At 51.6% G+C, this 15,240-nt stretch overlaps 2 protein-coding genes across 6 annotated transcripts; one reads left to right on the top strand and one right to left on the bottom strand.

The window, feature by feature from the left end:
- The first annotated feature begins 202 nt into the window (after window positions 1-202).
- On the top strand, window positions 203-6,966 carry SYNC (syncoilin, intermediate filament protein). 2 transcript variants are annotated; one of them, XM_053998535.1, is made up of 4 exons: window positions 203-282; window positions 2,574-4,032; window positions 5,244-5,368; window positions 6,390-6,966. In XM_053998535.1, the coding sequence occupies exons 2-4, from the start codon at window positions 2,581-2,583 to the stop codon at window positions 6,451-6,453; spliced, it is 1,641 nt and encodes a 546-aa protein (XP_053854510.1). In that variant the 5' UTR covers window positions 203-282; window positions 2,574-2,580; the 3' UTR covers window positions 6,454-6,966. The 2 variants fall into 2 exon arrangements, with proteins under 2 accessions (XP_053854510.1, XP_053854509.1); XM_053998534.1 differs by lacking the exon at window positions 203-282 and adding an exon at window positions 1,140-1,289.
- A 393-nt stretch (window positions 6,967-7,359) lies between these two features.
- On the bottom strand, window positions 7,360-15,171 carry RBBP4 (RB binding protein 4, chromatin remodeling factor). 4 transcript variants are annotated; one of them, XM_053998543.1, is made up of 12 exons: window positions 14,998-15,171; window positions 13,812-13,959; window positions 13,379-13,524; window positions 12,210-12,383; window positions 11,466-11,581; window positions 11,179-11,339; window positions 10,941-11,067; window positions 10,761-10,838; window positions 9,638-9,714; window positions 9,465-9,522; window positions 9,259-9,369; window positions 7,360-8,475 (listed from the first exon to the last, which is right to left on the bottom strand). In XM_053998543.1, the coding sequence occupies exons 1-12, from the start codon at window positions 15,011-15,013 to the stop codon at window positions 8,410-8,412; spliced, it is 1,278 nt and encodes a 425-aa protein (XP_053854518.1). In that variant the 5' UTR covers window positions 15,014-15,171; the 3' UTR covers window positions 7,360-8,409. The 4 variants fall into 4 exon arrangements, with proteins under 4 accessions (XP_053854518.1, XP_053854519.1, XP_053854520.1 ...); XM_053998544.1 differs by having other exon boundaries at window positions 13,812-13,956; XM_053998545.1 differs by lacking the exon at window positions 14,998-15,171 and adding an exon at window positions 14,648-14,888.
- Between the last annotated feature and the right edge of the window lie 69 nt (window positions 15,172-15,240).

The raw sequence follows: 15,240 nt of genomic DNA, 5'->3' as shown, positions 1-15,240 counted from the left end.
CAAAAAAAGAGAGAAAAAAAAAAAAAACCCACTCAAATCTCCCTTTTCCTTTTAAAGCTCTGTTCCCGAAGGATGGACCAGCGCTGTTATTTTAAACCTGATTTCTGCAGCCCCGTGGCCAGCGAGCCATGGGCAAGGGGACGGTGACAGTGGCGGGGTGGCACCGGCGGTGGCGCAGGCTGTGCTGTGCGCTGCCGAGTGCTTTTGGGGCACGTAAAACGGAGACTTCCTGAGAGGCGAGTGCCGATTTCCTGGGCACGGCAGGAGCGGCAGCGGGCACAGGTAGGCTCGGGGAGGGGGCACCACCAGGCCAAACGGCGACCCCAGGATGATGCACCCATCATAATCTATCTAAAATTGGAATTTTGGATAAATACTTGTTGGTGATATGATGGGTAAACGTGGGTTTAGGATCCACGGAGTGGGGAAAATGTGGATGGGCACCATGGGAGGGAAGAACTGTGGGTGAGCAGAGGTGGGAAATCAAGTGGGTGAGGGCAGTGTTGGGCACCCAGGAGTGTGACCACGGCCACCACGGGGCTTTGCAGAGAGAAACGTCACCTTCTGCATCCCCAAAACAGAGGGAAAAGGGTGGCAGGGATCGCTTATGGGGCGGAAGAGGAAGCAGAGGCTGTGCTCTGCCATTACTGAGGTTTGTGGCTTTGTGGGGCCTAGAAAGGACCCTGAGATATTGGTATTGAATCCATCGATAATCAATGCCTGGGGAGTGCAGCACTGTGCTGCCAGCAGCCTCACAAATCCCATTCCATCCTCGGGATGAGCCCGTGGCATTTGGGGGCCACCAGCTGCATCCTTTGGCATTTCCCCTCCCATCACAGCCAAACCCCACAGCCCCAGGGAACACCACTGTCCCCATCCCAGCCCTGCCCAGGATGGGGAGCGGGATGGGGACCTGCGGATCCGCCAGTGGCACGGGAAGGGGCCACAAAACCAATAAATCAGAGCTGGGAACAGCCGGGGCGGGATGGGGGCTGCTCCCCGGGGCTGCGGGCTGGCTGCAGCCCGTCCCTGCGGCTGCCTCTGCCAGGGATGCAGCCAGCCGGGCCTTCCCCGCCCTCCTCCTCCTCCTCTTCCTCCTCCTCCTCCTCCTCCTCCTCCCCGGGGCGGAGGAAGGCAGCGCCCGCAGCTGGCACTGCAGGCGGTGGCCGGGGGAAGCGGCTGCTCCGGGGAGTCTGATTTCCAGCCCTGTTTATTAATAACCCCTCTCCGCCCCATGCTAAGCCCATGTGCAGCGCAGAGCCGGCGGCGCTGGGCTCCAGGGGAGGAAGGTAAGAGCCCACCCGGGCGAGCAGGGCTGGGCAGGAAGGGGCCGGGGTCCTCCGGGGGGTCCCGTGGGTGCGGGAACCTCGGCGAGGTGCGGGGCGTGGGGCAGGCGTGGGGCCAGGGATGGGGTGGGGGGGATCTGAGGTTCAGCATTCCTGGAGCCTCAGCAATGATCAGGTGCGGGGGGAGGTCCCTCTGGGGCACGCAGGAGTTCTGGGGGGCCTGGGATGAGGGGGGGTGGGAGGGAGAGAGCCCCCCCCGGCCCGCTGGGAAGGCAGGACACGGCGCCCTCCCCTCCCGTCCTGCCCATGCGAAGCGGCTCCAAGAACTTCCAAAAACAAGCGCTGGCAGCGGGGAGGGCACGGAAAATCGGGCCAGAGGAGCCTTTTGCCCACCTTTGCAGGGGCTGCCCCTTCTCCAGCCGCCGGCCGTTGAGTCCGAGGCTGCGATGTGTCAGCAGTGCCGAAAACTGCCTTATTAGGAGAGAAACTATCGGGGAAAATCAGTTCTTTGCTTAAAGCCGTTGCTCCGAGCCGAGGGCTGCCTGTGAGTGCCAGCCTGCGCTCATTCCTCAGGGAATGACTAGACATGAGCTCAGCAGCGTGGTCGAGAGGTGAGAGCATCCTCCCACCGATCCCACCGGCTCCTGGAGGCGGCAGGAAAAGCCCCGAGCGTCGTTGTGTCCATCCCACCCCAAATGGCAGCCGGGAGAATGCGAGAGGGTTTTGGTGGCGGCAGCTGCAGGTGCCGTGCTGGGGACAATGCCGGGATCGGATGACTCTGCAAAGCGGCTCCTGCTGCAGGCGCTGCCGCTCGCCCGGGGCTCTGCGTGCGGGGTTTGCTCCGTCTCAGTCATCCCGGAGCCTGCCTGTGCTTCCAGCAGCGCATTCCCTTGCCGTGAGGTTATGCCACGCCGCGAAAATCCCGGCAAGTTTTCCAGGGAGCGCTCGCACGGGTCAGGTCGGTGCCGCTGGGGTGGTTGGTCCTGACAGGTTGGCACAGGAGCAGTTCTTGGGTTTGGGGTCTGGCTTTGCATCTCTCACTCCTCCTCCATGGCAGTCAGACACTTTAATAGGGTTTTAATGTTTTTTTTTTTTTTTTCCTTGTTTTGGACAGTCTGGGCCCAAGTTGTCACCAGAGTGTTGAGCTCAGCCCTGTGGGTGACACAGGGGTGGTCACAGCAACAGGGCCGTGGCGGAACCCCCTGGCTCTGGGGTCTCACAGGGTGGGGAGGAAAGGCTGAGACCTGTTACACTCATTGCTCTGTTCACATCCCCTCTCCTTCCCAGGAACCTGATGGCACAGCCCGAGCCCCCTCCAGAGCTGCAGCTGGATGAAGCCAGAGCATCCCCTGCCCCAGAGGGAGCAGCGGAAGGAGCTGCTCCAGCCCCAGAATGTCCCCACGCCCCGTTGGATCCAGTGGGGAACGGATCTAAACCCCTGCACAAGGGCAGCCCAGAGTCCAGCCAGGAGCTGCAGGCTGCCAGCAGGGATCCTTCCTTGGAGATAAACACACCAGGGACTCAGCTGGATGAGGGTGCAGCCGGGGCTGGGATCCCCCTGGACGTGGATGTGGCAGAAGTCCCGCTGGACGTGGATGCAGATGGGACAGGAATCCCACTGGACATGGAGGCAGACGGGGTAGAGATTCCACTGGACGTGGATGAAGGTGGGACAGGGATCCCACTGGATGAGGATACAGCAGGAATTCTGCTGGACGTGGATGAAGGTGGGACAGGGATCCCACTGGATGAGGATACAGCAGGAATTCTGCTGGATGTGGATGAAGGTGGGACAGGGATCCCACTGGATGAGGATACAGCAGGAGTCCCACTGGATGTGGATGAAGGTGGGACAGGGATCCCACCGGAGGAGGATGCAGATGGAGCAGGGATCCCACTGGCCATGGACACAGACAGGGCAGGGATCCCAGACAATGCAGATGGAGCAGGGATCCCTCTGGACATGGACACAGAGGGAGCAGGCAGCCCTCTGGACGCTGGTGCCACAGAGCACCAGTGCCTGACCCTGGAAGAGCTGGGGAATTATTTCCAGGAGTGCATTGAGGTCGTGGAGCAGCTGGAGAGGGAGAGGGACAGGCTGATCGCCGAGCTGGCCCAGCTGCGGGAGCCGGCGCTGCAGGAGATCCGCCATGCCCACGAGGAGATCCAGGCAGCCTGCAGGCTGCTGGCCAAGGTGGAGCTGGAGAGGGACAACCTGCGGGATGAGATCCGCCAGATCAAGCAGAAGCTCTTCAAGGTGACCAAGGAATGCGTGGCCTGCCAGTACCAGCTGGAGAGCCGGCGGCACGACCTCTCCCAGCACGCCGCCTACCAGGGCGAGCTGGAGAGCCAGGCCGGGCAGCTCTCGGGGGAGCTGTCCCAGCTGAAGGAGACCTGCGAGAAGGAGAAGGAAGTTCTGAGGCAGCGCCTGGAGGCTCCGCCCTGCCGGCAGGACAACCTGTACCTCCAGGAGAGCCGCAGGCTGTCCCTGGAGTTCGAGAGCTTCGTGGCAGAGAGCAGGCGGGGGCTGGAGGAGCACTACGAGCCCCAGCTGCTGCGGCTGCTGGAGCGGCGCGAGGCCGGGGCCAAGGCGCTGCAGGAGATGCAGGGAGAGATCCAGGGCATGAAGGAAGCCCTGAGGCCCTTGCAGGGCGAGGTCAGCCGGCTGCGGCTGCAGAACCGCAGCCTGGAGGAGCAGATTGTCCTGGTCAAGCAAAAAAGGGACGAGGAGGTCGGGCAGTACCGGGTACGTGCCCCAAAGGGCATCATTCCACCTTCTTTGGAGAGTGGGAGCTGTGCTTTGCATCCAGGGAAGTGTGGGTGCTGCAGGATTTGCTTGTAGGGCCCAGGGAAGGAGTGGGGTGGATGAGGATGGGGAGGATGTGGAACATCTCCTGCTGGTTGGAATCAAAAATGATCCCACACCCTGGCACGGGCCAGGTGAAACAGCAGCCCCCAGGCATAAGGCAAACCCAGAGATGTGGTGGGGCTTCACCCAGCTTGGAAAATAGGTTTCTCCTGAATATATTCACTTGGTTTTGGCCCCTCAGGAATAGCTCCAGGGATGAGGTGGAAGGGGTGGGGGATTTCCTTCCCAAAGCTCAGCGATGCTGCTGAGCATGGGCACCAGACACTTCCCGCAGCTCCTCCGAGCACAGGACTGAGCCAAGATGCTTGGAGAAGCCAGGTTTAAATACAGGTGGCTTTTCTTACAAATCCCTCTCCTGCTGGGGCAGGTGCTGCCCTTCCTGCTGCCAGGAAGGGTCTCACCCATGTCCCCACAGCCCCAGGCCAGGCTGCCTCCTGGGAGGGTCATTTGGCTGGGCCAGGCATCCCCTCGGCCTGAGGGACAAGGCAATTCAATATCTCCAAGAGCACATTTGGCAAAGAGGCTCCACAATTAATCTCCCCCCTTTCAACGCTCTCTGTTCTCGGCTCGCAGTTGCTGTCTCCTCCCAGCAGTTTCTGGAAGCTGCCATTCCCCTTCCATCACGGCTCCTCCCTGCTGGGATGGGGATCAGAAGCACCAGCACCCACGCCATGGCTTGTCCTGGATTTTCAGGGTCCCTTGGACCCCTGGTGTGCCTCCACATTTTCCTTTTCCTAAATTCTTTATTTATCTCCTTCTGACTCACGGGTTTATACAGCTCTGGCAGCTTCTCAAAACACACACGAAGTAGTTCAGGGGACAAGACCAAGCAGCCAGGAGAAGCCTAAGGACAAAACGCAGCCCAGCCCAGCCTAAATCCCCACCTTTGTATTAAAACATAGATTTTTTTTAAAATTTTTTTTTTTTTTTTTTTTTTTTTTTTGCAGAGGTTTTTAAAGAGGGTGGTTGGGCAGGGGCAGCCTGGCTGTACTTGTCCCGAGCAGCACCATGCACAGGCAGATCCCTGAGCGGAGCAGGGGAGCACTGCTGCTCCTCCCTCAGCTGATGCACTGATTCTCTCCCCGCAGGAGCAGGTGGAGGAGCTGGAGGACAGGCTGAAGGAGCTCAAGAACGGGGTCCAGCTCCAGCAGCGCAAGAACCAGGAGCTGGAGGAGCTCAGGACCAGCCTCCATCGGGAGCTCTCCATCTACAAGTGCGTTTGGGTCTCATCCCTGCGGGGCTGGGAGGAGGAAAGGGATGGTGGGGAGGAGCCCCCAGTGGGGTCACACAGCTGGGGGACAGCACAGGCTCCTCCTCCCGCTCCCCAGCAGGAATTCCAGCTCCTTTGCACAACAGCAGGGAGGGATTTGCTGGAAACTCCCACAGAGGAGTGGAGTGGCTTCCCAAGAAGCAGGTGTGGCAACTTAAGTGGTGGTTTCCTTAGGAACATGTGGAAAGGAGCCGAGGTTTGGCTTTGGGCAGCTGTGCTGAGGATGCTGGAGCTGTCCTCTCCTGCTTTCACTCAGCTTTTCATTGCCTGTGGATCCCTGAAGCTCCAGAAAACGTCCATGAGTTTGTGGATTGTTTTACTCACCCAGCTTGGAGCTGCTGTGTTATTCCAGCTTCAGCTGGACGAGCTCTTAACCATTTTCTGCAGCCTCACTGCTCCTTGAGCATTCCTTTTTCCCCTTCTCCACCCAAACACACCACAGGAGGACATCCCCTACCCCAAAGGTTTTTATCCAAGCACATGGATGAGCTCTCAGCCTGTGCTGTCACCGGCCAAGGGGTCAAACTGCATTTAGGATTCAGCCCAGATCCCAACACCACCCTGTCCTTGCAGCCTGGCTTCTCCTAAACCACAGCCCAACATTTAATCCCAGATACAGCAGTGGAATCTCTTAACTCCTGGAATTTACAAATTGTCAGCCCTGGGAGTGACACCTTGAAATGAGCTTTCACATTTGCTCTGGGGAGCTCAGAGTTAAGTGCAGCTCTGAGCTGCCTTTTCCATGAGCTCCCACCAAAAATGACATTCCCTTCTGTTAAATCCTGTTTGCCAAGGGCTCTGGAAGGGCTGGGCTGGGCCCACATGCTCATGGACTGAGCCTCTTGAAGTGTTTCCCAATTCCTTTTTCTTCCATGCTATGAAAAGAACTTTTCTTTCCTCTTTTCTCCAGCCAAAGCATTGATGTACATATTCCATAGCCTGAATTTCCTTTCTCCCCTCACAGGAGCTGCTTAGAAATCTACGGCCACCTCTGCAAATCGGAGGAAAAAGCAGAGCAGGACTCTTAGAACCACGGAATTTTCCTCTTTGCAGCAAAAACCAGTGGACAGAGGATACAAGGGATGTCTCCTCGTGCTGCTTGACCCTGCCTGGTGTGCAGCAGCTGCCTGGAGCTGGGAATACCAGACAATCCTTTCCCTGGCTCTTTCCCCAGGTGCTGCTGCTGCTCCTGTAGTAAAACTGCTTTTCCCCAGAGGAGCAGAGCAAACAATCTTAGTACTGAACAATGGAGATGGATGAGGAATAACTGATTGATGTTTTGCTGTGTTTGGGAAAACTCTTGTCTTGTTCCAGATTGTTTAAGCCTGCACAGAAAGTTCTGGAAGCTGGTGTTGAGCGGGGGAGGGGGGGTTAATTTTAAAGTTTACATGCAAGAGAAGCTTTCTCCTTTGAAGAGGATTTTCTTTTGTATTTCAAGAGTTTCTGCTGTACTGGGACATGCTCCACAGAAATGAGGTGGTGGGGAAGAGGTTTCCACTTTATATTGAGTCTCACACTGAAAATAAAAGGTCAGAGTTTAAGGAGCCTTTTCACTCTGAGCTGCGTCTCAAAGGCCCAAATTTGTCTGCCAAACTGAGGTGTTTGCATCAAAGTCGTGCTGCAGGATAACAAAAAACAGTTGTGGAAAGGGCTAAAGGCAGAGTTAAAATGCAGAAAGCAGCAGGGCTTTGAAGGGAAGAACAATTCAGTGATTTGGTGTCTGCCTGGGGGTTCGAGTGCTCATTAATTTATTTCACAAAGCAGCAGAAATGAAAGGGCGGGGGGGGAAATATCCAATTTGTCTTAAAAAATTATAAAATATCTCTACCAGCACCCAACCTCATGGACACACATAGGTAGAAACCACATTCATCTCCCTGAAAACACCCTCAACAAAGCAGTAAATGCAGAAAAAAGCACAGAACTCCCCAACCTTGGCAGCGTTTACGTAGAAAAACTTTATTCCAACTGAAGGACTTACACGCAGTTAGTCATGAGGAGATGGAGAGTAACAGGCTGCTGGTGGCACTGGACACCCGAGTGGAAGACGTGCAGGACCTTGTGGTCAAGGACTGAACTCCTAAAAAAAGTGAGTTCATCCACATTTCACTTGTTTTCCACCAGCTGTTGAGGGCACCGGGGTCATCCGTTGGTACAAACAAACACCTTTTACGACTTGAGGGCTCCCTCAAGTTTTAAAAAACCATTTCACAGAAAGGAAAGAAACATTATGTGAAAACACAGCTCAAGAAACACACAATAGAGCAAAAAACATGGGAGGTGAAAGAGGCTCTGCAGGAATAGCTAAAACCAAACCGCTGGCACCCAGCAGGAGGGAGGAAAGGGAAAGGAAGGAAGGAATGAAAAACCCAGAATTGCCAGGAGAGACAAAAAAAAAAAGGAAAAATTTCAGTTCAAGTCAGAACTTGCAAGTCTTGTATCTGCAAAGGCAGAAAAAGCAACAAAGTACAGATAACTAAAGGAATTCCAAGGCTTCTGAGTTGTACTGAGGAGGACAAGACCTTCCACACCATTTCTGAGCTGTCAGGGGATTAACACTTGGATCATCTCTGTTGGCTCAAGCCCACTCGGGCAGCTCTGCCAATTTGACTTTTGTTTAAATTAGGCAAAAGCCTGTGGCTGCAGCAAGCAAAAGAGAGAGAGAAAAAAAAAAAAAAAAAACTAATCCCAAGCTTGCTGTGTGATGAAGGCAGTTAAAAAGGGACAGCCAGACCAATGAAGGAGGCTGCTGTAGGAATTCTGGCCAAGGAGCCACAGCAGGTTGAGGGGGCTGAGCCCTTATTTTTTTTTTTTTTTTTGGGTGGTGGGTTCTCCGTGTGTGGGTGGAAAAAGCCTGTGATGGGATCTACAGGAGGATGGCTGAACACAAAGTCTACGTGTGTGTCTCAAAACCAGTGTTAAGTCAATCTCAGGGCTGAGAGGGAAGAGGAGGAGAAAGAGTAAAACCAAGGAGAAGTTGTCATCTAGGATCCTTGACCTTCTGGATCCACGCTTCCTTCGGGATCTTCATCGTTGTAGATGTTCTCTGCCTGCAAGACAGGGATGGAGACACTGAGGGAGCATTTCCCACCCCTCTGGACAGGATTCCACTCTCAGAAAGTTCTGGTCTTTTTTTTTTTTATTTGCAGATATGGATCGCTGATCCCTGGTCACATTTATTAAAGCAGCAACACAAAGAATCTTATCCATAAATCCAGGTCTCAAAAATGTCCTGTAAAAATGAGTCTGCTAAAGGTGAGTCCACTGCAAGGCTCCCAAAAGAGTTTCAAGTATTTGTTTTGTAGATCTTCTACTCAGCAGCACTTTCTAGAAGAGCTACACAGAAAGCTGCCAAAAACAAAATTTAGAGATAAAAAAAAAAAAAAAAGGAAAATGGTCTTGTCAAAGGTCAAGATTGTTAATTCCAAAACCTTCAACAGCTGGGGATGCAGGGGCCAGCAAACTGTTCCTGTTCACCAGCACCCTTTTCATCTTTGGAGAATGAAATCTCAAATATCCTTTAAGACAATAATACAGAAACCTCAATTTCATCCTTGGTTCTCTCACAGTGTTTTCATTCAAACACAGAAGGGAAAAATGTCCTTCTGCACCAGTGCTTTCTTTTTTTTTTTTTTTTGTTTTTTTAATACAAAACATCTCCTGAGTATTTGGAAACCATTGCTCTGGCCAAAGCTAAAGGGGATTTCACTGCCCCTTTGAGATTTCAGCAGTGCTACAAACTGGGTAATTCTGAGGGCTGTAAATAAAAGCAGGAATGCTGAAATCCAGGAATTTCAACACCATCACCCACTGCACCTTCCCAAACAACTCACCATTTGCCAGACTTGCATGATATTATCTTCTGATACAGAACAAATGACCCAGGGCTCATTGGGATTCCAGGAGAAATCAGAGATCTTTGCAGTATGACCACCATGGATAAACTAGGATCGGGGAAACAAAAAGGGGAATGGTTTGAAATTTGCACTGCAGGGTGAGTAATAGGTGAAAATTATTAATGAGAGTTGAAAAGACTTACCAGCAGCTCTGGGGGACCATCCTCAGCATCCTCAGGGGATTGCTCCTCTCCAATTTTACTGCAAAAAAAAAAAAAAAAAAGAAAAGATGGGGGTTGGTTTGGGTGGGGTGTTTTTTTTTTTTTTTTTTTTTGAGGTGTGATGCAATTAATATTTTGAGGAATTTGGGATTTACCTCAAGTCCCAAACATTTAGCCTGCGGTCCGTGCCACTGGAGGCCAGGATGGTTTCATTATGGGGAGACCACTGAACCTGCAGACAGGGATAAATTTAAAAGTGAGTTTTGAGAAGCTGTGACATTCCCCAACACTTCATTTTTGTACCCTGAAAGCTCAACAAGAACTCCAATTGATACCAACACAAATACGTGTAAATAACATTTACCACGGGAAGAACTGTGAATATTCACACACTAAAAAAGACATTTCAGCAAAAAAGGTGTCACCTGGAATTTTCCCTCTAACAAAACCCACGTGTTTCCCAGTGCAAACAGCTCCCAAGGGTATTGGCTGCTCCTTATCTTAATAAGGATTGCACAAATAGAACCCACAGATTCCTTCAGCAGTAGGCACAGCTCTCACATGAAAAGAAATCACTGTAATTAAGCTTAACTGCCCAAAAGCTCACAGTTACTGCTTCTGCTGGAGATAAAGCTCTCCAGAACACACCACTTATAATAGGATCACAGGATTAGGAAGGAACACAGAATTCTGCACACTAATGTGGCATTTCAGGATTCTGTAATTTTATTTAGACATAACACAGTCTGAAATGATAATCCCTACACAAAAAAAAAAAAAAAAAAAAAAACTCTACATATTTTTCCTCTGATTAAGGCACGAGTTGGAGATGGAAATATTTAATCTGCTAAGCAAGTGCTGCCCATGGTGTGAACATTCTCAATTTACAGCAGCAAAATCAGCAATTATCTTTTGTCAGAGAGTTTTAAAGCTTCCTGCAGGACCAGGCTGAGGAGATGGAAACACTGCAGCCATTTCCCTGGGCCTCCTGCTTCAATCTGCTGCCATGAATAATTTAATGGACTCTGCACTGCTACCATTTCATCCTCCTGCTGTGGTTAAAGCTCCAGAGCTTTTCCCTGATCCCTTTCTGGACTCTCTTTCTGCATGGGAGCTCTGCAGGTCCACAACAACAACACCCAGAAAAACATAAGCAGATATAAGAATAGAATATGAGTTTTTAAGTGCAAAAATATTGTGGAAGAACTACTTTCCTTTTCCAGGTTGCTGAATAGGACTGTGTCTGTGAGGATAAAAGATAAAGACTTTTTTTTATACCTGAAATATTTCATCTTTATGTGATTCAAAGGAGTGCAGCTTCAGTTTTAGGTTCCTCAAGTCCCATAGAGCAACAGTCTAGGAAAAAAAAAAAATATAAAAATATTTTGTTGAAGCAACCAACAAGAACATCCACCCCAGAAGGTGAGCAAGGACGTTCCAAGATGCAGGCAGAAGTACCTTATCAGCTGATCCTGTGGCCAGGATAAACTCACTGTAGGGGTTGAAGGAGAGGCAGTTCACCTCAGCTGTGTGAGCATCCACGGAATGACTGGGTTTGGAGGTGTTGTTTGACCGCGTGTCCCAGCTGGGAAGGGAAAACATGGAATCAACCAAGGTTTGTAGCCCATTTCACTGATTATGCAGATGGGAAAGCTTGAGGGGCAGAAAGTAGCTGTGAAGGGGTTCCCCCACTTACATCATGAGCTTCTGATCATCAGCAACAGATCCAAAGAGGGATTCATGGAGCAGGTGCCAGGATACATCCTCCACCACCGCTGTGTGCCCCGTGAAGATGGTCTTGGCATCCACCACTTTGCCTTCTTTGGGAACAGCACTGATATCCCACAAGCAAATGGTCTTTAAAACAACAAAAAAACGTAAAAAATTACATCTTTAGATTCCCTTTCCCTCCTCCCCCTCAAACCCAGGATGTTTTTGCCCTTCCCAGGGCGCAGCAAGTTCAGGTTTACCCCAAGTACTCACGTGATCATCAGAGGCACTCAGCAAGTGCCCGCTGAGGTTTGGGTTCCAGGACAGCCCATACCCCTCCTTCTGGTGCCCACGGAGACGCAGGTCTGGGTTGCACTCTCCAGAAGGATCTGGAACAAGGCAGGGTAAGGATTCCAGTGCCTGGAATCATTCCCAGCACACCCTGGAATACCTGGCACTAAGTTTATGGAGCTTTACTTTAACCCAGCAGCCACGTCCATGCTTTGGCCTGAGTTCCAGCTGGAGGGAGGAAGAGCAGCTCAGCTCAAAAACTCAAAAAAACCTCTCCTGAACACTCAGAAATATAAGGTGGGATATTTTTCTTCCTCCCATCATCTCCAACTGCGCTTCTAAAGTGAGGAAGGCACTTCTGGTCCTCCCCACAAGCAGCAAAAGGAGTTGCTTTAAACAATCTTGATGAGTTCATAGGCAAATGACTCTTAATGTATTTACAGGATATCAGGGGAACAGATCAGCTGCACACCAAATCAATCATAGTTTCTAAAAACCCACCTTCCACCACCTCAAATACCTCACAGTGAGGTGACCAAACAAACAGTGGAGGTGCAGGAAAAGGTTTCCTTATCCAAGGAAACACGTGTTTAAGCTTCATACAAAATAACCTCTTGAATAAAACACCCACAAATCCCTAAAATCCCAAATAAGGGGCAACCCACACCGTTTTTAACCTCTTTTTTACCCCTCGGGGGAAGAGCTGGCTGCTCTCTGAACACAGACCTGGTTTGGAGGGGTGTTTGGTGTAATCAAAGACCAGGACATCGCTGGAGGGAGTCTTGGTGGCGATGATGCAGGGGTTCTGGGGCATGTAACGGGCTCTGTTCACCTCTCCCTCGTGGTTTATCTTGATTTCAATTTCAATTTTTCCACTCACTGAGCCAAAGCCTCCAAACTCTAGGAGTGAGAGAGTTGTGAATAATAAAGGCAGTTTCAGAAAAAGGTACAAAGAGTTGATTCAAGCTTTGCTACCAAGCTCTCAGAACAGACAAAGCTGTGGTAAAAACAAATTGCAATTTTAGGACTGTGATATGACTTGTTAAAGCTCCCTTATTTTTATACACAAAATAACTTAATAATTCATAAAACTGAAAAATTTGGGCAAAAATAATTGGATTATTTTAGAATACATTTTAAATATTTTTGAGAAATACTAAAATAGACTAGAAACACATATTTATTAGACAACCCCATGTTCATAAATAACTTTAAGAAGCCCAAAGATCAAAATACTCATTGCACAATCCAAACTTCCTGTAAAAAGCAGAGCAAACACTGGATCATTAAGGACTTTCACCAGGTGGAAAGACTGATTCAGCCAAGTAAACAGGAGAAATATCTAACTTGGGACAGCCACAAAGCTTACAAAGCATCAGATTCAAGTCTGATACATGGAATAAAATATAATTTCATCCCAGAGGAACTGGGACAGCAATCAGGCAGCAGAACTCACAGACAAATGGAGAATGTTTGAAAGGTTACACCCCTCTGAAACAAAAGTATTCTTTTACAAGAGTTTGTGTAAAAATGTTTTGTGTGGCTTTGAGTAATGCAAATGTGGTAATAAAAATACCAATTAAAAGCACTGCGTGGGATTCAAGGTCAGTTCCTGAGACACAGGGAAGGGAGAGGTTTTCCCCACACACAAATATTTTTGCAATTTACCTCCACTGTCTGTTTTCATCATCAAAAATATTAGATTTATCACAATAGATTAGTAACACATTCAAAAAACAGAGAATTTGTCTATTAAGGAGGCACCACTTAGAAATAAATTTTTCTAGAAGTAAAATCTGAACTTTGCTGCCTGAACTTTAGGGAAAGACAAAATTTCCTATTGAGAAAGGAAGGGGGGGAATGGTTCAAATCCCTTTTTTTGGGGGGGCTCTTACCTCCTTTCTCACTGTCATAGTGGGAAGCATCAAACTGGGCATCGTCGTTGGGCAGCTGCACACTGGCAATCACCAGGTGGTTTTGTTCATCTGAGGTGTGGGTGCCCAGCACCAACCTGTGGATGCTGAAATCTTTGCCTTCAGGTCTGTAGGGGAAGAGAAACAAAACAGGGAGCACAACATTTCTTCCCTGTGAGGATGGGGAGGTGCTGGCACAGGAGAAGTTGTGGCTGCCCCATCCCTGGAAGTGTCCAAGGCCAGGTTGGGCAGGGCTTGGAGCAACCTGGGATAGTGGAAGGTGTCCCTGCATGAGCTTTAAGGTCACTTCTAACCCAAACCAGCTTGGGATTCTGTGATCTCAACCTAAAAGTCAGCACAATCCTGGGTTTGCTGCTTATTCTGCTTTTTAAAGAGAGCAGAAGGGCCCCTTTACCTTGTGACATCAGGAAGCCACTGAGCAGTCAAGCTGGGCCACTCCAGGGCATGGGTCATCACCAGATCATACAGGAACGGGGTGTTCTTTTTCCATATCTTATATTCCTCGTTGATCACACGCTCTTCCACTGCGTCATCAAAGGCTGCTGAAGTGTTTTTTCAAGAAACACACGCAATTAATTATTTATAAACATATTTACAGACACACGGCGCTGTGGGCAGGCAATGGCTTAGAGTCAAGTACATCAGTCACACCCTGGCTTGCTATTTGCTCTACTGGAATAGTTACTAAATGGTTAAAAATCCCCTGTTGCACATGCTAATAGTTTTTTCTGCATCTATGGCTGGGAATTAACATATGTCATGTTTCATGCCTGGAATGGTCTCAGGGCAGGCTGGACAGGGCTTGGAGCAACCTGGGATAGTGGAAGGTGCCCCTGCATGGCAGGGATGAGTTTAAGGCTCCTTCCAACCCAAACCATTCTGGGATGATCTGATGATGACGCTGTTGGAGCAGCACAATAAAATTCTGAGACTCAGAGCGCAGGGAGGCAAAACCCAGGCTTGTAACGCTGTTTAAACACAGGAGATCCAACAACTGCTGTTTAACAGACCGGTCTGGGTGCAGCCTTGTTCCCAAAAATCCAGTTTCCCAAGGCTCCTTCTGCTGCCCTGTAGCTCTCAAACACTTTCTGGGCCCTTCTGTCACCAGCCTCCGGTGCAGAGAAGGCGACGGGCAGACCTGGGGGAGCTCACCCGCGGAACCGGGGACACCCCCATGGAACCGGAGCTCGCCCACGGGAGGGGAGAACCCCTCGCGGAACCGGAGCTCACCCATGAAACGGAGGCACCCCCGCCGAAGCGGGGCACGCTCCGGGCGCGCGGCAGCGGCCGGTGACACCCCTGTGTCCGCCCGCTCCCCTCGCAGGGCACGGCCCGGCTCTCCCGGCCTCACAAACCCCTCCTAGGGGCGCAGGGGCGGGCAGAGGATGCCGGCCCGGGCCGCTCTCCCCGGTCGGTGCCGCGGGCGCGGGGAAGCAGCGGCGGCCATGACCGGTGAGGGCCCCTCAGGCCCCGCCCCCGCGCGCCCCCTGGCGGCACCGCCCCGCTCCCTTCACGCCGTGACAGGGGGGGGCACCCCGCGCCTCACGGCGGAGGCCGCGCCGCCCATACGGAGCCTTTACCTTCCTTGTCCGCCATGGCGGGCGCGGGGGGAGCGCGGCGGCCGCGGGGCGCGAGGCGGGGCGGGCTGGGCGAGGCGAGGCGAGGCGGTTCCTGCGCTCCCTGCTCCGACCCCTCCGGCCGCGGCTCCGTCTATTGTTTCCTGCCCCCGCTGCGTGCGGCTCCCGGCGCCGCGCACCCCTTCGCGCGCCAACGCCGCCCAATCAGCGCCCGCCGCCGGGAGGCGCCGGCCAATCGGCGGAGGG

Source organism: Vidua macroura, chromosome 25 (assembly GCF_024509145.1).
Source record: "Vidua macroura isolate BioBank_ID:100142 chromosome 25, ASM2450914v1, whole genome shotgun sequence".
NCBI classification, from domain to species: Eukaryota; Metazoa; Chordata; class Aves; order Passeriformes; family Viduidae; genus Vidua; species Vidua macroura.
The sequence above is the reverse complement of the archived record's forward strand: the minus strand, read 5'-3'. Positions and strand labels throughout refer to the sequence as shown.

Coding starts and splice junctions, on each gene's coding strand:
- SYNC (XM_053998534.1), top strand. CDS start 1,246: ATGTGCAGCGCAGAGCCGGCGGCGCTGGGCTCCAGGGGAGGAAG. Junction 4,033..5,243: donor AGGAGGTCGGGCAGTACCGG/GTACGTGCCCCA, acceptor CTCTCCCCGCAG/GAGCAGGTGGAGGAGCTGGA. Junction 5,369..6,389: donor CGGGAGCTCTCCATCTACAA/GTGCGTTTGGGT, acceptor CTCCCCTCACAG/GAGCTGCTTAGAAATCTACG.
- RBBP4 (XM_053998543.1), bottom strand. Junction 9,523..9,637: donor CTAAATGTTTGGGACTTGAG/GTAAATCCCAAA, acceptor TTTTTTTTGCAG/TAAAATTGGAGAGGAGCAAT. Junction 9,370..9,464: donor ATGGTCCCCCAGAGCTGCTG/GTAAGTCTTTTC, acceptor CCCCGATCCTAG/TTTATCCATGGTGGTCATAC.